Raw genomic sequence first — 24,410 nt, 5'->3', positions numbered from 1 at the left:
TGTCGGCGACCCTGTGGATCGGGAATGACGGCCGTCGTGGCCTTCTAGGCGCTGAGCTGGGCCAGTGCAGAGCCGCTCGGAAACCCTCGTGCGGCCTCGTACCAGTTCGGAGCACCTCGGCTCCGCACTTCGGCCTTCTTCGGCCCTCCTCGGTTCCGGACTCCTGGCTGCCGGCTCGGCTCGACTGGGCCGCTTCGTGGCGGTTCGGCCTCTGCTCGGGCGGCCTCGGCTCGGCTCGGCGCGCGGCTTCGGGCAGTCTCGGCTCGGCTGGGCTCGGGCAGCCTGGGCTAGCCTAGGCTCGGCTCGGCCGGGCTCGGCTCGGTTCGGGCGGCCTTCCTCGGGCGGCGCGCTTCGGGCTCCATCCCGGCCTTCGGGCGGCCCCGGCCTGCGCCTTCGGGCGCGCTCGGCGGAGTCCGGATGGAGGACTCGGACTCGGCCGCCAAGCAGCTGGGCCTGGCCGAGGCGGCGGCGGTGGCGGCCGCGGCCGCTGTGGCGGCGGCGGCCGCGGCCGCGGCGGGAAGCGAGGCCGAGGAGCCGGTGCTCAGCAGAGACGAGGACTCGGAGGAGGACAGGGACTCGGAAGCGGAGCGCGAGACGCGGCGGGTGACGGCCGTGGCGGTGATGGCCGCTGAGCCCAGGCACTTGGACATGGGCACCGAGGCCCTTCCCGGCCCCGACGAGGCTGCTGCGGCCGCCGCCTTTGCAGGCAAGTGCCCGCCTGCACCTGCGCCCCGCGTGCCTGCCCCGCGCTCGACCCGCAGCCTGTGCCCCGCGTACATCCTGCACGACCAGCCCACACCTGCGCTGCATGCACCTGCCCCACGCACATCCCTGCACGACCAGCAGCCTGTGCCCCGCGTGCCTGCCCCACGCACATCCTGCACGACCTGCCCACACCTGCGCTGCATGCACCAGCCCCGCGTACATCCTGCACGACCAGCCCACACCTGCGCTGCATGCACCTGCCCCGCGCACATCCCTGCACGACCAGCAGCCTGTGCCCCGCGTGCCTGCCCCACGCACATCCTGCACGACCTGCCCACACCTACGCTGCATGCACCTGCCCCGCGCACATCCTGCACGACCAGCCCACACCTGCGCTGCATGCACCTGCCCCGCGCACATCCCTGCACGACCAGCAGCCTGTGCCCCGCGTGCCTGCCCCACGCACATCCTGCACGACCTGCCCACACCTGCGCTGCATGCACCAGCCCCGCGCACATCCCTACATGACCTGCCCACACCTACGCTGCATGCACCTGCCCCGCGCACATCCCTGCACGACCAGCAGCCTGTGCCCCGCGTGCCTGCCCCGCGCACGACCTGCCCACACCTGCGCTGCATGCACCAGCCCCGCGCACATCCCTACATGACCTGCCCACACCTACGCTGCATGCACCTGCCCCGCGCACATCCCTGCACGACCTGCCCACATCTGCGTCGTGTGCACCTGCCCCGCTCACATCTCTGCACGACCAGCCCACACCTACGCTGCATGCACCTGCGCTGCACATAACCTGCACGCCCAACTGACACCTGACTCGAGCACCTGCCCCGCAGATCCGTGTAGCCCTCACCTATCCCGCACATTTGCCATGCATCTGCCCAGACCAGGTCACACCTGCCCCATACACCTCTCCTGCACACACCTGTCTTGCATACCTGTCCCTGTGCCCCCCCTACACCTGCCCTGCACACCTGTAGTATGACCAGCCCATACCTCCCTTACACACTCCCCCCTGCACCTGCCCTCCACATGCCTGGAACCACCAACCCACACCTGTTCTGTACACCTGCTCTGCACCTGCCCTGCAAGACCAGCCTACATCTGCCTCCCACACATAGGGGACCCTATGCACCAGTCCCCCATATACATCTATGCTGCCTAAGCCCAGGACCAGCCCACCCGTTCTCCCAGAGCACCTGCCTCACACCTGGTGCCCTGCTGTACCTGCACACCTGCCTCGTGTGCACAATCCGTCCCCTCCTGTCCAGTACTCTGTGCCCTTCAGCACCTGCCGCTCGCCCTACCTGTCTTGTCCGTCTGTCCTGGGTGCATGTGACATGATGGGGTGGGAGTCAGGCCTGGATTCTGTTTAGAGGAGCCTGAGGGTGGGCATGTCTGGTCACCCTGAATTCTAAGGGCTCGTTCAGGCGTGACCTGAGGGCTGGGAAGCAAGACAGTGGTCACCCAGCCCGGGAAGGCCAATGGCTTTCTGGGGCAGTGATGCCAGAGGTCAGCTGCCTGTCTGTCTCCCTCTTTCCCTTCTTGGGGGTCCCCTACCCCGATGGCATTGCTGTCAAGCTCCCTCTCTCGGGGAAGGCGGGCGCAGGCTGCTGGCCCACGTTTTGCTTCTCGCCTCACAGAACATTCTTCTTCTCGAGCTCTGTGGCCCACGGCACCCTTTAGAGGTAGTCCCAGACGGCGTCCCGAGGGAGGTAGAGACTTTTTCCAGGGTGTACCCCTTTCCAACTGGAGGCTCCTCAAGGACTGGAGCTGAGTGCCCGAACCCCTGGAGAGCCTCCCTGGGTTGTGTCACTCGGAGGCACAGTCCCCTAAGGAGCTTTGCAGGGTTCAGCATTGGACAGCAGCCTCCTGCTCCGTGCGTGCGTGCGTGTGTGTGTGTGTGTGTGTGAGAGAGAGAGAGAGAGAGAAAGACAGTTAATCGGCTGTGTGTTCACTCAGGTGTTCATTTGGCCCCATGGGGGGTTGGTTGGGGGTCCAGCGCCTGTGGTCTGCATGTGGTCTGTTCGGGGTCCTCAGAAAAGCAAGGGGAGAGTCTTTGTGGCTCTTAAAGGGCTGGTTCAGTTTTCATCACTCAACTCGGGATTACTGTGGGAATTGTGGACCAGGAAGTTTTTCTTCAGGTTTCTCTCCTTTTTGCACATATTTTTCTAAGTGCAGAAATGTGACACCTCCCATCCTGACATCAGAAAGATGTACTGACGTTACGTTTTTTTCTGGAAAGTCCTATGGTTGTGTTTTGCCTGTGTGGAAGCAGCAAGTCACTGAGGTTCAGTAGTTTCCAGGTACCTTCTGAGGCTGCCTCCATGGGCAGGGGGCTGCTTGTGTGGTCTTTACCACTTTTTTTTTTTTTCATTTTAAATTTTTTATTTATTTATTTTTTACAGAGACAGGGAGTGAGTTAGAGAGAGGGATAGACAGGGACAGACAGACAGGAACGGAGAGAGATGAGAAGCATCAATCATCAGTTTTCCATTGCACGTTGCAACACTCTAGTTGTTCACCTAGTTGTTAATTGATTGCTTTCTCACATGTGCCTTGACCATGGGCCTTCAGCAGACCGAGCAATCCCCTGCTGGAGCCAGCGACCTTGGGTTCAAGCTGGTGGTCTTTTGCTCAAACCAGATGAGCCTGCGCTCAAACTGGCGACCTCGGGGTCTCGAACCTGGGTCCTCTGCATCCCAGTCCGACGCTCTATCCACTGTGCCACTGCCTGGTCAGGCTTTTTTTATTCATTTTAGAGAGGAAGGGGGAGAGAAAGAGAGAGAGAGAGAGAAGGGGGAGGAGCAGAAAGCATCAACTCCCATATGTGCCTTGACCAGGCAAGCCAGGGGTTTTTTAATTTTTTTTTTTTAATTTATTCATCTTTAGAGAGGAGAGGGAGAGACAGAGAGAGAAGGGGGGAGGAGCTGGAAGCATCAACTCCCACACGTGCCCTGACCAGGCAAGCCCAGGGTTTTGAACCGGCAACCTCAGTGTTTCCAGGTTGACGCTTTATCCACTGCGCCACCACAGGTCAGGCTTGTGTGGTCTTTAGACTTGAGAACGTGTTCAGACAGGGGCCCCTCTGCACACAGGCTCTATGGGACAGTGGCACGTGGTCTGGTTGTGGACACGGGTGGAGACAGGTGTTTGATGAATGTGGGTCATGCGGGGGTCTCTCAGGTGGTATTGTTAGAGCACCTCCCACATGCCAGAGATAGCCCTGGGCATGAGACATTCTAGAGTGCTATGACCACTGTGACGTGAGCAGTGTGGGGCTCTGAGGGCACACTGAGTCAGGCCCCTGTGTTGCAGAGGTGACACTGTGACGTGAGCTCTGAGGGCACACTGAGTCAGGCCCCTGTGTTGCAGAGGTGACACTGTGTCGGGAGCAGTGTGGGGCTCTGAGGGCACACTGAGTCAGGCCCCTGTGTTGCAGAGGTGACACTGTGTCGGGAGCTCTGAGGGCACACTGAGTCAGGCCCCTGTGTTGCAGAGGTGACACTGTGTCGGGAGCTCTGAGGGCACACTGAGTCAGGCCCCTGTGTTGCAGAGGTGACACTGTGACGTGAGCTCTGAGGGCACACTGAGTCAGGCTCCTGTGTTGCAGAGGTGACACTGTGTCGTGAGCTCTGAGGGCACACTGAGTCAGGCCCCTGTGTTGCAGAGGTGACACTGTGACGTGAGCTCTGAGGGCACACTGAGTCAGGCCCCTGTGTTGCAGAGGTGACACTGTGACGTGAGCTCTGAGGGCACACTGAGTCAGGCCCCTGTGTTGCAGAGGTGACACTGTGACGTGAACTCTGAGGGCACACTGAGTCAGGCCCCTGTGTTGCAGAGGTGACACTGTGTCGGGAGCAGTGTGGGGGCTCTGAGGGCACACTGAGTCAGGCCCCTGTGTTGCAGAGGTGACACTGTGTCGTGAGCTCTGAGGGCACACTGAGTCAGGTTCCTGTGTTGCAGAGGTGACACTGTGTCGGGGACAGTGTGGGGGCTCTGAGGGCACACTGAGTCAGGTTCCTGTGTTGCAGAGGTGACCACTGTGTCGGGGACAGTGTGGGGGCTCTGAGGGCACACTGAGTCAGGCCCCTGTGTTGCAGAGGTGACACTGTGTCGGGAGCTCTGAGGGCACACTGAGTCAGGTTCCTGTGTTGCAGAGGTGACCACTGTGTCGGGGACAGTGTGGGGGCTCTGAGGGCACACTGAGTCAGGCCCCTGTGTTGCAGAGGTGACACTGTGTCGGGAGCTCTGAGGGCACACTGAGTCAGGTTCCTGTGTTGCAGAGGTGACACTGTGTCGTGAGCTCTGAGGGCACACTGAGTCAGGCCCCTGTGTTGCAGAGGTGACACTGTGTCGGGGACAGTGTGGGGCTCTGAGGGCACACTGAGTCAGGCTCCTGTGTTGCAGAGGTGACCACTGTGTCGGGGACAGTGTGGGGCTCTGAGGGCACACTGAGTCAGGCCCCTGTGTTGCAGAGGTGACACTGTGACGGGGGCTCTGAGGGCACACTGAGTCAGGCCCCTGTGTTGCAGAGGTGACACTGTGTCGTGAGCTCTGAGGGCACACTGAGTCAGGCCCCTGTGTTGCAGAGGTGACACTGTGTCGTGAGCTCTGAGGGCACACTGAGTCAGGCCCCTGTGTTGCAGAGGTGACACTGTGTCGGGGGCTCTGAGGGCACACTGAGTCAGGCCCCTGTGTTGCAGAGGTGACACTGTGTCGTGAGCTCTGAGGGCACACTGAGTCAGGCCCCTGTGTTGCAGAGGTGACACTGTGACGTGAACTCTGAGGGCACACTGAGTCAGGCCCCTGTGTTGCAGAGGTGACACTGTGTCGGGAGCAGTGTGGGGGCTCTGAGGGCACACTGAGTCAGGCCCCTGTGTTGCAGAGGTGACACTGTGTCGTGAGCTCTGAGGGCACACTGAGTCAGGTTCCTGTGTTGCAGAGGTGACACTGTGTCGGGGACAGTGTGGGGGCTCTGAGGGCACACTGAGTCAGGCTCCTGTGTTGCAGAGGTGACCACTGTGTCGGGGACAGTGTGGGGCTCTGAGGGCACACTGAGTCAGGCCCCTGTGTTGCAGAGGTGACACTGTGTCGGGGACAGTGTGGGGCTCTGAGGGCACACTGAGTCAGGCTCCTGTGTTGCAGAGGTGACCACTGTGTCGGGGACAGTGTGGGGCTCTGAGGGCACACTGAGTCAGGCTCCTGTGTTGCAGAGGTGACCACTGTGTCGGGGACAGTGTGGGGCTCTGAGGGCACACTGAGTCAGGCCCCTGTGTTGCAGAGGTGACACTGTGACGGGGGCTCTGAGGGCACACTGAGTCAGGCTCCTGTGTTGCAGAGGTGACCACTGTGTCGGGGACAGTGTGGGGCTCTGAGGGCACACTGAGTCAGGCCCCTGTGTTGCAGAGGTGACACTGTGACGGGGGCTCTGAGGGCACACTGAGTCAGGCCCCTGTGTTGCAGAGGTGACACTGTGTCGTGAGCTCTGAGGGCACACTGAGTCAGGCCCCTGTGTTGCAGAGGTGACACTGTGTCGTGAGCTCTGAGGGCACACTGAGTCAGGCCCCTGTGTTGCAGAGGTGACACTGTGTCGGGGGCTCTGAGGGCACACTGAGTCAGGCCCCTGTGTTGCAGAGGTGACACTGTGTCGTGAGCTCTGAGGGCACACTGAGTCAGGCCCCTGTGTTGCAGAGGTGACACTGTGACGTGAGCTCTGAGGGCACACTGAGTCAGGCCCCTGTGTTGCAGAGGTGACACTGTGTCGGGGGCTCTGAGGGCACACTGAGTCAGGCCCCTGTGTTGCAGAGGTGACACTGTGTCGTGAGCTCTGAGGGCACACTGAGTCAGGCCCCTGTGTTGCAGAGGTGACACTGTGTCGTGAGCTCTGAGGGCACACTGAGTCAGGCCCCTGTGTTGCAGAGGTGACACTGTGTCGGGGGCTCTGAGGGCACACTGAGTCAGGCCCCTGTGTTGCAGAGGTGACACTGTGTCGTGAGCTCTGAGGGCACACTGAGTCAGGCCCCTGTGTTGCAGAGGTGACCACTGTGTCGTGAGCTCTGAGGGCACACTGAGTCAGGCCCCTGTGTTGCAGAGGTGACACTGTGTCGGGGACAGTGTGGGGGCTCTGAGGGCACACTGAGTCAGGCCCCTGTGTTGCAGAGGTGACACTGTGACGGGGGCTCTGAGGGCACACTGAGTCAGGCCCCTGTGTTGCAGAGGTGACCACTGTGTCGGGGACAGTGTGGGGCTCTGAGGGCACACTGAGTCAGGCCCCTGTGTTGCAGAGGTGACACTGTGTCGGGGACAGTGTGGGGGCTCTGAGGGCACACTGAGTCAGGCCCCTGTGTTGCAGAGGTGACACTGTGTCGGGGACAGTGTGGGGGCTCTGAGGGCACACTGAGTCAGGCCCCTGTGTTGCAGAGGTGACACTGTGTCGGGGACAGTGTGGGGCTCTGAGGGCACACTGAGTCAGGCCCCTGTGTTGCAGAGGTGACACTGTGACGGGGGCTCTGAGGGCACACTGAGTCAGGCCCCTGTGTTGCAGAGGTGACCACTGTGTCGGGAGCTCTGAGGGCACACTGAGTCAGGCCCCTGTGTTGCAGAGGTGACCACTGTGTCGGGAGCAGTGTGTGGCTCTGAGGGCACACTGAGTCAGGCCCCTGTGTTGCAGAGGTGACACTGTGACGGGGGCTCTGAGGGCACACTGAGTCAGGCCCCTGTGTTGCAGAGGTGACCACTGTGTCGGGAGCTCTGAGGGCACACTGAGTCAGGCCCCTGTGTTGCAGAGGTGACCACTGTGTCGGGAGCAGTGTGTGGCTCTGAGGGCACACTGAGTCAGGCTCCTGTGTTGCAGAGGTGACACTGTGACGGGGGCTCTGAGGGCACACTGAGTCAGGCTCCTGTGTTGCAGAGGTGACCACTGTGACGGTGGCCAATGTGGGCGCCTCCGCAGACAACGTCTTCACCACGTCGGTGGCCAACGCCGCCTCGCTCTCGGGACACGTTCTGGTAAGCTGCTCCGTGAGCATTCCAGGCTGGGCTTCTCTGCTCAGGCCTGGTCTCTGCTCTCAGCTGCGTGGGGGAGTTAGAGCTGTCGGTGGAACCAGCCCTGAGCGGTGGGTGGGTGGAGACTCTTCTGAGCCCTGGAGGCAGAAGGCCTCCCCAGATGGCCACACGGTCCCTGGGGCGGGTGCTCCCAGCGTCCACCTGGGTCAGTTTTCCCTGGTTTCCCAGCCCTGCCTGCTTTCCCGCTTTCCTGGTTTCCTGGGCATGCCGCTCTGGGTGTGTGCAGGGCCCTGCACCCCTATCCTGTATGGCTCCCCGCCCACCCCGCACATGGGGTCTGTAGCAGGGGCCGCCCACCTCTTCACCGCGCTGCCCAGAGTCAGAGCCCCTCTGTGATTGCTGCGTCACCCCATCTTTCTTACCACTTGGGGCCTTCTGTGGTTTGGAGGACAGCCTTTTCTCTAAGTGACAGAGGCCAGGGGGTGGGCAGTGTCCAGAAAGGGGTCTTTTCCTGGGAGCTCCGCCTGAGCCCTTAGGTACGGCTCCCTTTCCGCCTGGTCACACAGCTGGGACACGGGGCACCGACGGCCCTCAGTCATTGGCACTGGGCCAGGTGCGCACAGAGCACCTGCTCGCTCCGCAGTGGAGGGCAGTGAGCTGAGTGTGGCTTCAGGAACCTCGTCGTGTCTGTGGGGCCAGAACCCACGCAGGCTGACAGCGGGGTCACTCCCCCTCCCCGGGCAGCAGGTGTCGGCTCTCATCGGGGGGCAGGGGCCCTGCTGATTGTGGCTCCCACGTGTGGTGCTTTGGATGAGCTCTGAGGACAGGGAGCCCCAAAAACTACAGGTTCTGGTGGAAAGTGACAACAGAGGGGTCCCCATCTGCACATCAGAAAGATGTTTTGTGATTTGAAGACAGGCCCTGTAGGAGCCCTGACTGGGCCCTGGCCCAGGCCCCTGGGTATACGCCCGGCACACGCATGGTCAACCTTCCTCCCTTTCCCTGATTTAAGGGGGCGTTTGCAAACGTGAGGCGAGATCTCACGTGGTCTTGGTTGGTTTTACCCTGTCACCCTGAGAGCATCTGACCGTCTCAGACACCGGGTTTGGGCAAGTGGCTGGAACACCTTGAGTCCCCCAGGACTGTCTGAGTGAGGCCAGTGGGCAGGCAGCAGGGTGGGCCTCAACACCACCAGGGACAGGGAGGGAGAGCTGGGCCTGGCCTGCAGGGAGCAGGTGAGTCGCAAGAAGTGGGACACAGCGTGCCCGGGGGGCCTGGTCTCTGGTGGCCGTGGGGAAGGTCCCTGGATGGGGCCCTGTGTGGGACGGGTCCGGTGCCAGGCCTGGCTGTGGCCACAGTCAGCCTCTGGGAAAGCCTCCCTTGAGACCTGCACCAGTGGACGGCAGGGCGTTTCCTGTGTCCAGGGCCCTTACGGACCCTGCTGACCCTGTCCCTCTGACAAGAGGTCTCCAGTGTTGGTTCAGGGCCGCACAGGCCGAGCGCTGTCTGCTTATTGGTGGCTCTGCATTTCAGACCTAGTGACGTCTCTGAAAGGGACCCACGGGGCATGGCAGGCCTCCCATGATGACAGCGAGAAGCCCACTGTGGGAGCGTGTCCACTGTGGGAGCGTGTCCACGGTGTCAGGGGACACGCCTGCGCCGTCCCTGAGACGACTTACGGAACGCTCTCTTCTCCAGTCTGGCAGGACCGCCCTGCAGATCGGGGACAGTCTGAACACCGAGAAGGCCACGCTGATAGTTGTGCACACGGACGGGAGCATCGTGGAGACCGCAGGGCTGAAGGGGCCAGCCACTCCTCTCACCCCAGGTACGGCCCGCCCCGCTCCCGGGTGTGTGGGGTGCACCCTGTGGGGTGAGGGCCGACGTCCTCATGTTTGTGGCAGATTTGGAATAGCAAGTGTTCAGAGTCAGTAGGAAAAGAGGGAGTTTCTTCTTCAGGCTGAGGAAGAGTTGCCTGGGGTGGAAGGGCAGTGCCACCAGGACACAGTCAGCGCACCGAGAACCCGACGCTGGAGCCAGGCTGGGGCCACGGTCCTTTCCTGGCTTCTCTCACTGTCAAATGCTTTCTTTGCCAAGGTCCCCAGTCCCCTCCAACCCCTCTGGCTCCCGGCCAGGAGAAAGTGGGCGGCAAGTACAACTGGGACCCGTCTGTGTACGACAGCGAGCTGCCCGTGCGCTGCCGGAATATCAGCGGCACCCTGCACAAGAGCAGGCTGGGCTCAGGTGGGTGCCGGCACCCTGCACAAGGGCAGGCTGGGCTCAGGTGGGTGCGGGCACCCTGCACAAGGGCAGGCTGGGCTCAGGTGGGTGCGGGCACCCTGCACAAGGGCAGGCTGGGCTCAGGTGGGTGCGGGCACCCTGCACAAGGGCAGGCTGGGCTCAGGTGGGTGCGGGCACCCTGCACAAGGGCAGGCTGGGCTCAGGTGGGTGCGGGCACCCTGCACAAGGGCAGGCTGGGCTCAGGTGGGTGCGGGCACCCTGCACAAGGGCAGGCTGGGCTCAGGTGGGTGCGGGCACCCTGCACAAGGGCAGGCTGGGCTCAGGTGGGTGCGGGCACCCTGCACAAGGGCAGGCTGGGCTCAGGTGGGTGCCGGCCAGGCCGCCCCCGGCTTTCCCTTCAGAGGCCGGGCTGCTGTTTGCAGCCTGCTCCCCCCGCCCCCCGCCTGACAGGCTGGGGCCGTGTTCCCCAGCTAGGAACCCGGGGCGATGTCAGGGCCTCCCCCAGGAGGTCCCCGTGGGGTTGGGGGCAAGCAGAAGCGGTGGGAGTGGGTGAGGTCCTGCAGGCCTGGGCCGGAGCCGGGTGGAGGGAGGAACTGGCCGTGCTGTCCCCTCCAGGAGGCCGGGGCCGCTGCATCAAGCAGGGGGAGAACTGGTACAGCCCCACGGAGTTTGAAGCCATGGCCGGGAGAGCCAGCAGCAAGGACTGGAAGCGGAGCATCCGCTACGCCGGGCGGCCGCTGCAGTGCCTCATCCAGGTGGGCCCGCCCTGACCCGTCCCTCTGCAGGAGCGGCAGGTGGCCCTGGCCCCGGGCCCCCAGCCTGGACTCACCTGGGCGTCAGCCCCCGGCAGGTCCCTCCAGCTCTGTCTCTCAGTCTCCTGTTTCAAGTGGGACGATGGTGACTGGTGACATCTGTGGGTGGCACGGTGGGAGGCCGGGTGAGGTGAGGCAGCCGCTGGTCCAGGTGCACGTGGCTTCCCTCTGCCGCGGCTTCCTGTGCGAGGACAGGCTCTGCGTGCCGTGGGCAGCTCTGCTTCTGGCGAGCTGTGGAGGGAAGGGTGCCCTACAGTCGGCACCTCCTAGGAGGAGAGGAGTCCGTCCTGCCACCAGTGACAGCATCGTGGGGAGGGGTTCAAGAGAGAAGGTTCTGGAAACGGCAGGATTCTGTCTTTCTGAGCAGCTCCAGGGTCGACTCTGATGTGTCGCGGCCGCTGTCATTTCAGGACGGGATCCTGAACCCTCACGCCGCCTCCTGCACCTGTGCCGCCTGCTGTGACGACATGACCTTGGTGAGTGGCCGCAGGTCAAGTGCCCAGCGGGGCCCTCCGTGCCCCTGTGTCTGCCGCCCCTCTTCCTCCCTGTCCCCACCCTGTGTCTCTGGCCCCTCTTCCTCCCTGTCCCCACCCTGTGTCTCTGGCCCCTCTTCCTCCCTGTCCCCACCCTGTGTCTCTGGCCCCTCTTCCTCCCTGTCCCCACCCTGTGTCTCTGGCCCCTCTTCCTCCCTGTCCTCACCCTGTGTCTCTGGCCCCTCTTCCTCCCTGTCCCCACCCTGTGTCTCTGGCCCCTCTTCCTCCCTGTCCCCCACCCTGTGTCTCTGGCCCCTCTTCCTCCCTGTCCCCACCCTGTGTCTGCCGCCCCTCTTCCCCCCTGTCCCCACCCTGTGTCTCTGGCCCCTCTTCCTCCCTGTCCTCACCCTGTGTCTCTGGCCCCTCTTCCTCCCTGTCCCCACCCTGTGTCTCTGGCCCCTCTTCCTCCCTGTCCCCACCCTGTGTCTCTGGCCCCTCTTCCTCCCTGTCCCCACCCTGTGTCTCTGGCCCCTCTTCCTCCCTGTCCCCCACCCTGTGTCTCTGGCCCCTCTTCCTCCCTGTCCCCCACCCTGTGTCTCTGGCCCCTCTTCCTCCCTGTCCCCACCCTGTGTCTCTGGCCCCTCTTCCTCCCTGTCCCCACCCTGTGTCTCTGGCCCCTCTTCCTCCCTGTCCCCACCCTGTATCTACCGCCCCTCTTCCTCCCTGTCCCCACCCTGTGTCTCTGGCCCCTCTTCCTCCCTGTCCCCACCCTGTGTCTCTGGCCCCTCTTCCTCCCTGTCCCCCACCCTGTGTCTCTGGCCCCTCTTCCTCCCTGTCCCCACCCTGTATCTACCGCCCCTCTTCCTCCCTGTCCCCATCCTGTGTCTCTGGCCCCTCTTCCTCCCTGTCCCCACCCTGTGTCTCTGGCCCCTCTTCCTCCCTGTCCCCCACCCTGTGTCTCTGGCCCCTCTTCCTCCCTGTCCCCACCCTGTGTCTCTGGCCCCTCTTCGCACCACCCAGGGTTGTTGTCAGTTTCTCCCTCAAATTCTGTCTTCAAACCTTACTCTGGCGATTGGCCCCTGAGCTGGGCACGTGGTCAGCCCCAGAGCAGCTGTTCAGGGGACATTCGTGGAAATGTCCTGAAATAATGGAAAGTTCCTATAACATCACCATCTTAACCCCAAAACCAGAAGCTTTTCTTAATGAGAGCGTCTCATCAGATGGGGACTCTCGATAAAGACGTGGGAACAGCAGAGGGGAACCAGCTGGAGGTTGTAGAATTGAAAGCTGACTTCCTGAGCTGAGGTCACCACCACACTCCCTAGCAGCGTGTGGCCGCGTGAGGGCCAGTGAGCCTTCTGGCGACAGGTTCACGCCCTTGTGCACCAAGTAGGGTGTGGTCCTTTCTGGGCTTGGGGACACACAGCAGTGGTGGCCCCTGAGGGTCTGGGGCGCTCTCCTCTGCTGCCGCTGGGCCTGGGCCCTCTCCGTGAGAGCTTGCCTGTCACCTTGCCTTTCCTCTGCTGTGACTGGTCCACGGGGTTTTCTCATGTGTTAATAACTGCAGTGCCTCTTCCTGTCCTGAGTCGGGGACCAGGCGTCTGCTGGAATGTCCCTGTTCTGGGCGGCGGTCTCTTCTCTCTCCTTGACTTGGTTTCCACTAGATTGTGTCTTCTAGGAATTCCTAAACATTCGATACGTTGACGATACTTTCTTGTTTTCAAGCACTGTTATTCACATATCATTCTTGAAAGTGTTTTTTCCGTCCCTTTGAGGAACTTGGGGCCTAAAGAGGGATGGGGTTCTGAGTGCAGGTTGCCTCCTGCTGGCTCCCTGGACAACCAGAGTGGCCCTCATAACCCATGGGCAGTACGAGAGCCACGTCCACGCGCAGCAACCCGTCTCCCTGTGCTTCCCCAGAGCGGTCCGGTCCGGCTCTTTGTCCCCTACAAGCGGCGCAAGAAGGAGAATGAGTTGCCCGCAGCCCCGGGGAAGAAGGAGACCGCCAAGAACATCACGCTGCTCCCAGCCACGGCCGCCACCACCTGTGAGTTCCGCGGCACAGGCCTGTCTTCTCCTTGTCGTGCACCTAGTGTCCCCATGGGTCCCTGGTGAAAGTGGGCATTGCAGGGCCAGGGGGCCCTCAGCACCCTCCTGCTCCCCCTTCCTACCTGTGCCTTGGGGACAGACCTGGCTGTCTCCCCACGGCGCCGAGGTCCCCTGCAGAGGTGACTGCAGCACCCACTTGGGTTCCGGGCTCCTGGGGTACTTCTGAGCGCCGCTCCCCATGTGGTTAAAAAGTGCTTCTGCTTTTCCAGTTACTGTGACCCCCTCAGGACAGATCACTACCTCTGGCGCGCTGACGTTTGACCGAGCGTCCACTGTGGAGGCCACCGCGGTCATCTCGGAGAGTCCCGCCCAGGGCGACGTCTTCGCCGGAGCCACAGGCGAGTTGTCTCGGCACCTGCCTGACCCTGCTGAGCTGGGCTCTGGGGGCGGCCTGGCACTCAGAACAGGGGTGTTTCACTAGTCGGAAGCCGTGTGGGCACCGGGCAGGGAGGGTGTGGGGGGGGGGGCTGGGGGACGAGTTGTTGGGGGGAGGGGGGGGGCGGGGAGGGAGTGGGGGCGGGGCGGGGAGGGGGGTGTGGGGGCTGGGGGACAAGCTGTGGGGGGTGGGGGACGAGTTGTTGGGGGGAGGGTGTGGGGCGGGGGCTGGGGGACGAGCTGTCGGGGGGGGGGGGGAGGGTATGGGGCGGGGGCTGGGGGGCGAGCGGGCAGGGAGGGTGAGGGGGCGGGGGCTGGGGGGCGAGCGGGCAGGGAGGGTGAGGGGGCGGGGGCTGGGGGACGAGCTGTCGGGGGCAGGGAGGGTGTGGGGGTGGGGGCTGGGGGACGAGTTGTTGGGGGGAGGGTGTGGGGCGGGGGGGGGCTGGGGGGCGAGCGGGCAGGGAGGGTGAGGGGGCGGGGGCTGGGGGGCGAGCGGGCAGGGAGGGTGAGGGGGCGGGGGCTGGGGGGCGAGCGGGCAGGGAGGGTGAGGGGGCGGGGGCTGGGGGGCGAGCGGGCAGGGAGGGTGAGGGGGCGGGGGCTGGGGGACGAGCTGTGGGGGGGAGGGTGTGGGGCGGGGGCTGGGGGACGAGCTGTCGGGGGCAGGGAGGGGGTGGGGCGGGGGCTGGGGGACGAGCTGTCGGGGGCAGGGAGGGTGTGGGGCGGGGGCTGGGGGACGAGCTGTCGGGGGCAGGGAGGGTGTGGGGCGGGGCTGGGGGACGAGCTGTCGGGGGCAGGGAGGGTGTGGGGCGGGGGCTGGGGGACGAGCTGTCGGGGGCAGGGAGGGTGTGGGGCGGGGGCTGGGGGACGAGCTGTTGGGGGCAGGGAGGGTGTGGGGCGGGGGCTGGGGGACGAGCTGTTGGGGGCAGGGAGGGTGTGGGGCGGGGGCTGGGGGACGAGCTGTCGGGGGCAGGGAGGGTGTGGGGCGGGGGCTGGGGGACGAGCTGTCGGGGGCAGGGAGGGTGTGGGGCGGGGGCTGGGGGCGAGCGGGCAGGGAGGGTGTGGGGCGGGGGCTGGGGGACGAGCTGTGGGGGGGAGGGTGTGGGGCGGGGGCTGGGGGACGAGCTGTGGGGGGGAGGGTGTGGGGCGGGGGCTGGGGGACGAGCTGTCGGGGGCAGGGAGGGTGTGGGGCGGGGGCTGGGGGACGAGCTGTCGGGGGCAGGGAGGGTGTGGGGCGGGGGCTGGGGGACGAGCTGTTGGGGGGAGGGTGTGGGGCGGGGGGGTCTGGGGGGCGAGCGGGCAGGGAGGGTGTGGGGCGGGGGGGGGGGCTGGGGGACGAGCTGTGGCGGGACCACGTGACCAGGAAAGCTCTCTGCCACCGACTCCGCGCTAGACCAGTGCTGCCCGCGGATGCGTGTGAGCGCGTGCGGGTACAGGTGTGGCAGCGTGCAGGGCAAGGAAGAGGGGGCACAGATCACTGGGGTGCTGCGCTTTATGTCCCCCAGCGTGCCCCAGGTTCTGTCACGGGCACAGCTCAGGCCCACCATCCCCGCAGCCTCCCCTCACCCCACGTGGCGGGAGCTGCCCTAAGGGATGGCGCTGCGGGGGGCCATTGGGGCCCTGGCTGTGCTGCCAGCAGCGGGGTCACGAGACCGCCCGTCCCTTTCTCCGACAGTGCAGGAAGCAGGCGTGCAGCCCCCGTGCAGGGTCGGCCACGCGGAGCCTCACTACCCCGGGTACCAGGACAGCTGTCAAGTCGCGCCCTTTCCGGAAGCTGCGTTGCCAACGGCTCACCCCAAAATAGGTCAGTTTGGAAGCGCTCCCCTCAGGTGTTGGCCATTGTCCTCGGAACCGCTCCTTCTGGGGGGTCTCTGAGTGAGGGAGGGTCTGTCTGGCTTTCTCTGAGGATGCCCCAGGTGGGGGCTGTGTCCACTGCCTGTTTGTCAGCACGGCTTCGTGAGGACATGGCCACACCTGGCCACTTGTGTGCTCAGAGACCATGCGACCAGGTCCCGAGGCCCTGCCAGGCCCTGCGGACCGCACGAGGTCCCGCCCTGGCCTTGAGGTTTCCTGCCACCTCCTGCTCACGTGAAGGGCCTCGCCGTCTGGCTGTGGACCTTCGTCGTTTTACATCTGGTCACTACAGACAAGGCAGCAGTGTTATAAAGTCACGACCTTGGTCTCACTTGTTCATTCTCTCCTCTTCCCGTTTAAACTCTCCTCCTTCAAACCCCACTGCACCTGCCCCGCCCCCCCAGCCGCACCTCCAGTGCCAGGGCTGGTGAGCACCTGGGCCAGGCCTGGGGCCGGGCCGGGGTGGCAAGCTGTGCCCTCCGTCTGGTTAGCGCCTGCCCACCTGCGGGTGCTGGGGCCTCGGACTGGCGCTGCCTGTCATTCATTCTTCACGTCGCTGTGGACTCATGTTTCCTGTTTGGTTCTCTGGGCTGTGACCTGGTGCTGTCATTATTTCCTCCTCCCTGTCCCAGATTTGGGCTCTTGTCCTTTGAACATGTCTCCACCTTGTGGCACGGCGAGACTTTGGGGCTCGGGTCGGGTTTCCCGCTCCACCAGGAGTTCTGACCTGTTGGTGGGGTGACGTTGTGAAGCCGAGGGCTGGCCCAGGTTGCCTGGGCTGGAGCTGCTGGTCAGGCTCGGGCGCCCACAGCCAATGACCTCATGTTGGGAGCTTGAAACAGGCTGTGGGAGTGCACACCAGGAAATGGGCCCGAGTTACAAGCGGGGGTCCTCTCTGGAAGGCTGGATGTTGCAGCCCTGGGCACCCCTTTGCCTGGTGTCTCCGCCCCCAGGCTGTGTGTTGAGTCTCCACCTCCACCCAGACCACAGGGCCCATGTGTTCCCTCCTCGACCACCTTTGTCTATTATTTCTATTGGTTCATTGATTTTAGGGAGACAGAGAGAGAGAGAAGCATTCATTTCTTCCACTTGGTTGTGCATTCTTTGGTCACTTCTTGTACGTGCCCTGACCGGGGATTGAACACACGACCTTGGTAGTTTGGGACGACGCTCTAACTGGCTAAGCTACCCGGCAGGGCCTCCCTTTCCATCTTTGTAACTCCCTTCCCCAACTGAGAAACCCTGGTTCTCTCATTCCCGATCGACGTGGCCGCTGACACCTGGGGGACCGCCTCTGTGCGCAGACACGCAGCCAGCAGACCCAGGTCTACTGCTGATTACTTACACTGAGGGGCGTGGGTTAAGATGCGATAGATTCCAGCGGCCCTGTGGTACTCATGTGGGTGCCCTGTCCCTCGCTCAGCACCGGAAGTCCAGCCCTGCTTTCCGACACTGGGTGAGAGTGTCCAGCGGGGGCACGGCAGCCAGGACCCACATTGACGCTGGTCTCATCTTGCTCTCCGCACTCGTCTTGTTCCAGTGCTGACCTCCCTGCCGGCCCTGGCGGTCCCCACCTCCCACCCCGCCAAAGCCATGGCGCCCGTGGTGGTCAACGGGCTGGAGATGTCAGAGCAGCGGAGCTGGCTATACCTGGAGGAGATGGTCAACTCCCTGCTCAACACGGCCCAGCAGCTGAAGACGGTGTTTGAGCAGGCCAAGCAGGCCAGCTCCTACCGGGAGGCCGCCGCGGCCCAGGCCCGGGCGCAGGTGGACGCCGAGCGGAAGGAGGTAACGTGAGTGCGGGCAGAACCGCAGGGTCCCGGTGACCAGCCAGAGTCACGTGGAGGGTGGCCCGTGCTGTGAGTGACCAGGTCGGGCCGCTGGGTCCCCCGGGAAGGACGCAGAATGACCGCGTGCAGTTTTAGCTGAGCGCCCTCATTCACAGCAAGTGTGTTTCTGAGTTTGTGAGCAAAAGACAAATTAATTTTCTTCCACTAAAATATATACAGTAAATTTTTTAAAAAGTTTTTTTTAATTGATTTTAGGGAGAAAGAGTGAGAAGCACTGATTTGTTGTTCCACTTATTTATGCATCATTGGTTGATCCTTGTCTGACCGGGGATTGAACCCACAACCTTGATGTATCAGGATGATGCCTTAACCAACTGAGCTACCCGACCAGGGTTGTAGGAAAATTTTTTCACTTGTTCCTATTTTTTATAGATCAGAGGAAAAAAGAACCTTCAACGTTCCTCATTTTCTCAATGATTGGTTAATATATGATGAACTGTTTTCTTTTTAGGTTCCTTATTTTTTAATTGTAGTTGACACACAATGTTGCATTAGTTTCAAATGGGCAAAGCAGTGACTAGACACTTAAAATACGTACTAGGTGATTCCCCGATAAGTGTAGTACCCACCTGGCTCCATAGGGGTCAATTTGTCTTCACAGAAGGAGAACGTTGCTTCTACTCCTGAAGAAAGAGATCACTTAAAGATACTTTAGGGTTATAATTCCAAACTAATACCAACTCAGTGCCAAATTTTACAGAAAAGTGAAATGCTTAAGGACTGAAAAGATTTATAATTATTTACCCAAATAGTGTGGGGTTCAACTCTGCTTCCAGAGAGTGGGCTGGGCTTCTCATGCTCCCTGGGGAGTGGGTTTCACAACAAGAAACCAAGTGGTCTTGGCTCAAGTCCTCGTCCTGTGGGCGAGCGCTCCCTGTTGGAGGGCGGGCACCAGCACGCCTGCTGGTCAGCCATCCACCGCCGGGCACAGCTTTAGGAGCACTGAGAGAACGGGTGAGAGTGGGAGCAGCTGTCAGGGCAGAGAAATGAAACCAAACTGACAACCAGCTCTAAGCACAGGAAGAGGCGAAGACACCTGACTCCTCAGTGCAGAAGTGAAACCAGCCCACCAAGCAACCCAAAAGAAAGACACTGGGAACCAGTCATCTTCTCTATTACAACTAAATCCCCTTTCAGCCAGTGAGTTGAGATGGTGAAAATGTTTGTGGCAAAGGTGCTTGTAGGGAAAGTATCCGACAGGGTCTGACAGCTGTGAGACCCCGGCCTGTGCCCGGAGACCCCTCTGGCTGCGCCCCCAGAACGCTTCCCTGCTGCATGTGTGGGGGCGGCGACTTGCGGGGATGTGTCTTCAGGGCGAGCAGCAGACGCCTTTCACACCTGCCTTTCTGCCGCGTGCGTGGCCCCGTCCCTCTGTCCTCTGCTCGCGTCGCCAGCGGCGGCCTGGGCTCCTCTCTTCTCCTTCAGCCGTGTCTCAGCCCGTCCAGCACCTGGTCACTCGGGGCGCTCCTGGCACCTGCTTTCCCCTCGACTGTGGACGTCCTTCCCTCCCTGCACGGTCCCCTGATTTCCAGTGGCGTGTTGGACACACCGGCGTGTTCGTGGCAGAGGCTGTTGGACTCGGCTCCCTCCCCGGGAAGCGTTGGCTCCCCAGCTGGTTCTCCTTCCACCTCCTTAGGGCGGTCGGTGCTGGGTCCTCCGCCTGACAGGCTAGCGTGGGTGGCTTTCCTGGGCTCTAGGGAAACCCTGAGGTCTTTACGGCCCCGCCAGCCTCCTGCTGGACTGACGACCTCCAAACCTCGTGTCCTGGGACTCCTTGCTGTTGGGTTGAGCCCTCCACCTGCAGTAGGGCCTTCCAGCCTTCAAACCACCGTGTCTGTGTTACGTCGTGCTTGTCTGGGAGGGTCTGTCCGACCGGGTGGCTGTGACGACCCAGACAGCGGCCCCGCATCTGCTCTGGTTTTGACAATATGTGTGGCTCACGGGGAGAAGTGTGCCTTGCCACGGTGTAACCCCTTTTCATGGCCGCCTCATGGTCCCTTGTGTGAACACACTGCGGTCAGCAGTCAGTGGACACTTGGGTTGCTTCTACTCTTTGGCTGCTCTGAACACATGTCTCACTTCTCCTTGGCCTGTTGGGGTCCTGGGGTCAGGCTGCAGCCCTACGTTTTCCTTCGGGGGGACTGCGGCTTATTCCTGAGCGGCCGCCTGGCCACGTCCCCGGCCCGGTGCGTGCGGGTTCCATGTCTCCACGGCCTCGCCCGCACCTGGCTTGTGGCCGTTCTGGGGTGTGAAGTGGTGTCTCACAGTTTGATGTGCATTCCCTGGGGGACAGTGGCGTGAGCTGCTTATGTGGGTCTTTGGGGGAAAGTCTGTTCAGATCCTTTGCCTGTGTTAGGAAATCAGTGTGGTATCCCCATGACGGTCACTCATGGGTTCCATGAACATTATCGGTCACCTGTCACGAGGCAGGTGCTGTTCTGAACAGGTGTTGATGGTGTTTGTCACCAGAATCAGACGGGATTTGGGGGTCATTTTAAAGGGCGAGGAGGGAACAGAGATGTAGAGGACACTGTGGGGCCAGTCCCTTGTGCCCAGCCCGGGTGTGTGGGAGCAGCACCCGTCCGTGTGTCCGTACGGCAGGCTCCTCAGGTGAGAGAAGAGGGGCTCCCACAGCCGTCCCCACGTGCCTGGGGCAGGAGGGAGGAGTCTGCCCTGTCTCCTGGGTCAGACCGTGCCCAGCAGCACGGAGTGGAAGTGGACGCCCGCACTGTTCCTTAGAATGATCCTGAGCCATTGGTTCCCAGCCCCCTGCCCGCCCAGGCTGCGGAGACTGCGGGTGTGGGGACACAGGCCAGCTGGACCGAAGGGCAGGTGGGCGCTCAGGGTCGGGTGGCACAGAGGGCACAGCTGCGGGCTGGCAGGAAGCGAAAGGGAAATGGTATCTACTCCTAGTTCTGCATTTCTCTGCACTGGCCGGTGGCCCCTTTCTCAGAACGGAGTTTACAGGGAGACAGAGACTTCTTCCCTCCTACACGCTCTCAAGTGTGGGTTGTGGGGCGGGATGGGCTTGGTCACCTTCACCCTCAGAGGGTCCCGAGCCCTGTCACGGGGGTGGTGGCAGTCCGCTGGGGCAGAGGGTCCCGAGCCCTGTCACGGTGGTGGTGGCAGTCCGCTGGGGCAGAGGGTCCCGAGCCCTGTCACGGGGGTGGTGGCAGTCCGCTGGGGCAGAGGGTCCCGAGCCCTGTCACGGGGGTGATGGCAGTCCGCTGGGGCAGGAGGGGCAGACACCACGTCTCTAGCTCAGCCTGGTGGCAGCGTGGCTGTGTCTGCCGTGGCAAGGTCCCCGCCCTGGGCTTTGCACTGTTTGTAATTTGATACATTTCTCAGAAAGAAATGTGCCTGGAAATCCTTTTATCCTAAAATCCTCTGCCGGGAGGTTGCCAAGCCTGGTCGCAGGGGTTCAGCCGAGTCCCCCCCCCCCAAAAGCCCACCCGTTTCTGCCTCCTGAGCCTTTGAAATGGCCGGGCTGTCTCCGCATGTCCGTCCTTCCTCTGGGCTGTAGCTATGGTGTGTTGTTCTTAAACAGTTTCCTTGAAAGCTGAGACGTCACCTAGAGGAGCTGGTGGGGCATGGCGGTCCTCATCTCAGCGCCCTGGCCGAGCAGTACCGCGCGGCCAGATGAGAAGGCCTGTCATCTCCCTGCCGGTGGCACGAAGCCTCCCAGGAAATCCTCGTGGACAGTCGTGTGCACACAGACGCGGGCCGGCCAGCTCGGTGCTGGTCTCAGCCTTTCCCCGTGCACGGCGGGCCTGGTCCTGACTCCACAGTGCCCACAGCACCTGGGTGCTCGAATGAGGAATGAGGACTCGGAGGGTCCCCTCTCCGGTGGTCTCACGGGGGTTGGGGGCTCTGCCTGCAAGGGAAGAGATTCCACTGTGTCCCTGGAGCACAGTGACAGCAGTGACCTTGGGGGGCAGTGTGGCGAGGCCGGTGAGGACGCAGTGGTCCAGGTGTTTCCCACGGAAGTACTACCTGGGTGTCTGTCGAGGGACCAGCAGTGACGTGAATGACATCAGCCAGTGTGAGAGTGAGTTCCTGTCCCTGAGCCTGTGCCGTCGGAGAGTGGGAGACGCTTTCGTGCCACTGAAATGTCTTTGCCGATGCTCCTGTTGGTCCTGATGTTGGAAAGGCAAACAAACCCTGATGACCGATGGACAGACCCCATTAGGACCCTCGCCACACTGCCGTCCTAAGAGTGTGTGAGGATGAAGCCAGGACAGTGGAGGCTGCGGGGCCAGAAGGGCGAGACCTCCCTCCCCAGCGGGCTGGAGAAGCCGCTTGGAATTTAAAGGACCAAGTTCTGCGTGGCCGAGACTGTTCAGGAGTTCTTTCCAGCTTTGACCGTGGGTGCTGCGTTTGTGTGTGTAATTAGCTTAGCAGATTAAACAGGGCAGAAGAGCAGATGCCCTTGGCCAGCAAGGGTGCAGCATCCCACGGCAGCCTGCGTGTGGCCCCAGAGCCGGGCGCCTGCCACCCCTGCTTCCCCTCCGACTAGTGCAGACCAGCCGTCCTTGCAGAACCCCTCTCTGTGCTCCTGCTCCCTCTTGTCTTCCCCGGAAGCATTCTGTGATTCAGAGTCAGGCAGGGGCAGACGGTGACCCGTCTTTCCTCAGGTTCCCTGGGACGTCCCTGTTTGCTAAGTGAGTGCACACGGGGGTGGTTTTACGAGTGGAAAATGTTCAGCGCGGTAAATATAACATTTTGCAAAGAAGGAAGCTGAAACTCAGAGAACAGAAACCTAGAACAGCCCGGGGTGCTCAGGGCTGGTGTGGGGCCCGCAGGCACAACCGGCACGTCACACGTTCTGTCTCTGTCTCTGGGGTTGGCAGCAGGGCTCGCACCTGCTGTGTCACTGAGGTTGTGGGGCAGGGTCTGCTGGGGCACGCTTGCGTCCTCGTGTGCAGTCCTTGGCTGAGCGGAGAGGGAATGCATACAAAATGTACATTTCAACAAGGCACGTGACAGGGCCTGGAATGGCGGTTGGGGACAGAGTGTGGGCTGCTTGGTGTCTGCTGGCCAGAGTGCAGAAGTGTCCTCCCAGCCCCTGGGGGCAGCTTGTCCGTGCCTGGGGCACGGGCTTGTCACTTATGACTGAGAATTCTGTCCCGGGCTTGCTTCTCTTCGCATAGTGGGAACGAGATGAGCTCATCTGAGGGGCGTGTGTGTGTGCGCATGTGTGTGTGCGTGTGCGTGTGCGCACGTGTGTGCGCGCAGTGCGGGGAAGGCACACGTGTTGGAGGCTGCGGGGAGGCCCCGCCCTCGGGCCTGTCCACTCACTGACCGCCCTGTCCTTGCAGCAGTCCTGTGTCAACTGCGGCCGGGAGGCCCTGAGCGAGTGCACTGGCTGCCACAAGGTGAACTACTGCTCCACCTTCTGCCAGAGAAAGGTAGGTCCCCGGGCCAGGCCCCAGAGCCCTGTTCCCATGGTAGGGGCCAGGCCCCAGCTCGCATGGCCTTTGACCTTGGGGCCGGCGCCCCAGCCCTGGACGCCCGTCAGAGGTTGGACACCTGTGCCTGTTCCCGTCGTTCGGCCTTTGCTCCTCAGGAGGTTGAACTCATGTTTTCTCGGAACCACGGGCCAGGCTCGCTCCGGGAGGGGCCGCAGCTTAAGGTCCCACCCAGGTGTTTCCTCCTCTTGGAGCCTTTTTGGGACTTTGAGCCGTGAAGGACGGTAACTGTGGGGAGGGCGGGCGGTGCGTGGCCACACTGCCATGACCCGCTTCTCCCCTGATGACCCGCTTCTCCCCTGGCCTGGGACTCGCCAGTGGGTGGCCCCAAGCACTGTCCACTCTCATCAGAAACCCTCAGGGGTGGGCACCGGAGCCAGGCCTGTGCGGGCTGTGGCACATGGGGCTGCCGGGCGCTGTGAGAGAGAAGCCTGCAGGCCGGCACGCCTGTGGGGGCGTGGGCAGCATGGAGACCGCCACGTCCGGAGCCACGTCCCGCTGGCACACCGAGTCTCTGCTTCCTGGGGCTTGTGTTCCGTTCACCCGCGTCACCTCGCTTGTGCCACACCCACCCTCACCACGTGCCCACGTCTGGTCGCTGCCTGGCCGTCCAGCCTCCTGAGAGCCCTGGTCCAGGCTGAGAGGCACTGAGCACGGCACTCGCTCTGTGTCCTGTCTGGAAGCAGGCGGCGGGGGCCCCTGCCTGGGGCCTCGCCCTGCGCCACACCGCCCTCCTGGGACCCGCAGCTGCCTGGGCGCCCTGGCCCAGCGGGTGCTTTGTCTGTACTTGCAGCCCTGACTAACTGGGACGGCTCAGGCACATCTCTGTGCACCGTTATTCTCTTGGCCCTTCAAGGGCCTCGGAGTTTCAGGCTCATCCTGGTTGTTTGCCTGCGAGCTGGTCCCCGAGACGGGGGGTGGGCGAGGCTGGGCCTGGAGCGGGGAGCCAGCGGGTTGGGCACCCAGGGCACACGGGCTGAGGACGGCCTCAGGGTGGGGACTTCTCGCTGCTCCCGAGATGGCAGCTCCGGGTGACCTGGGGTGTGACCTTCCTTCCCTGCAGGACTGGAAGGACCACCAGCACATATGTGGTCAGGCGGCAGCCGTCACGGTACAGGGCGATGAAGTCCACGTCACCGAGAGTGTGATAGAGAAAGTCACCGTGTGAGTGCCTGCCGTGTCCTGTCTGCGGTGCCACAGGGCTGTTAGGGCCCAGGACCCCATGAGGACTGCGGGGGGACATTGAGAGGTGAAGAAACTTGCTGGCCAAGTTACAGACAGACTTGAAGTGACCTGTGCCCTTGGGAGTGGACCCCGCCGCCTGGGAGCCCAGGGAGGGCGGTGGCGGCAAGGCCAGGCCTCCACGGCCGGCGGACCGACCTTCTCACGGTGCTTTTTACTCTCGGATCACGAGGGTCCGATCTTACCCACGGGTGTGCTGTGTTTGTAACACACGTGTACATACAGGTGTCTCAATAAAGTGGATGTCCCTCGCCCTA

General features: G+C 62.6%; 1 protein-coding gene across 4 annotated transcripts; it reads left to right on the top strand.

Moving 5' to 3' along the window:
* Window positions 1-276: 276 nt before the first annotated feature.
* Window positions 277-24,410, top strand: DEAF1 (DEAF1 transcription factor). 4 transcript variants are annotated; one of them, XM_066370440.1, is made up of 12 exons: window positions 277-706; window positions 7,638-7,735; window positions 9,431-9,560; window positions 9,830-9,976; window positions 10,589-10,728; window positions 11,196-11,261; window positions 13,179-13,305; window positions 13,577-13,705; window positions 15,415-15,543; window positions 17,134-17,381; window positions 22,765-22,851; window positions 23,975-24,410. In XM_066370440.1, exons 1-12 carry the CDS (start codon window positions 418-420, stop codon window positions 24,077-24,079), a joined length of 1,695 nt encoding a protein of 564 aa, XP_066226537.1. In that variant the 5' UTR covers window positions 277-417; the 3' UTR covers window positions 24,080-24,410. The 4 variants fall into 4 exon arrangements, 2 of the variants coding, with proteins under 2 accessions (XP_066226537.1, XP_066226450.1); XM_066370353.1 differs by having other exon boundaries at window positions 278-706; window positions 22,762-22,851; XR_010749352.1 differs by lacking the exon at window positions 23,975-24,410 and having other exon boundaries at window positions 13,577-13,709; window positions 15,424-15,543; window positions 22,765-22,836.

Source organism: Saccopteryx leptura, chromosome 1, assembly GCF_036850995.1.
Source record: "Saccopteryx leptura isolate mSacLep1 chromosome 1, mSacLep1_pri_phased_curated, whole genome shotgun sequence".
Classification (NCBI taxonomy): domain Eukaryota; kingdom Metazoa; phylum Chordata; class Mammalia; order Chiroptera; family Emballonuridae; genus Saccopteryx; species Saccopteryx leptura.
Note: the sequence above shows the minus strand (reverse complement) of the source record. Positions and strands in the feature narration are given on the sequence as shown.

Coding starts and splice junctions, on each gene's coding strand:
- DEAF1 (XM_066370353.1), top strand. CDS start 418: ATGGAGGACTCGGACTCGGCCGCCAAGCAGCTGGGCCTGGCCGAGGCG. Junction 11,262..13,178: donor GCTGTGACGACATGACCTTG/GTGAGTGGCCGC, acceptor GTGCTTCCCCAG/AGCGGTCCGGTCCGGCTCTT. Junction 22,852..23,974: donor CCACCTTCTGCCAGAGAAAG/GTAGGTCCCCGG, acceptor CCTTCCCTGCAG/GACTGGAAGGACCACCAGCA.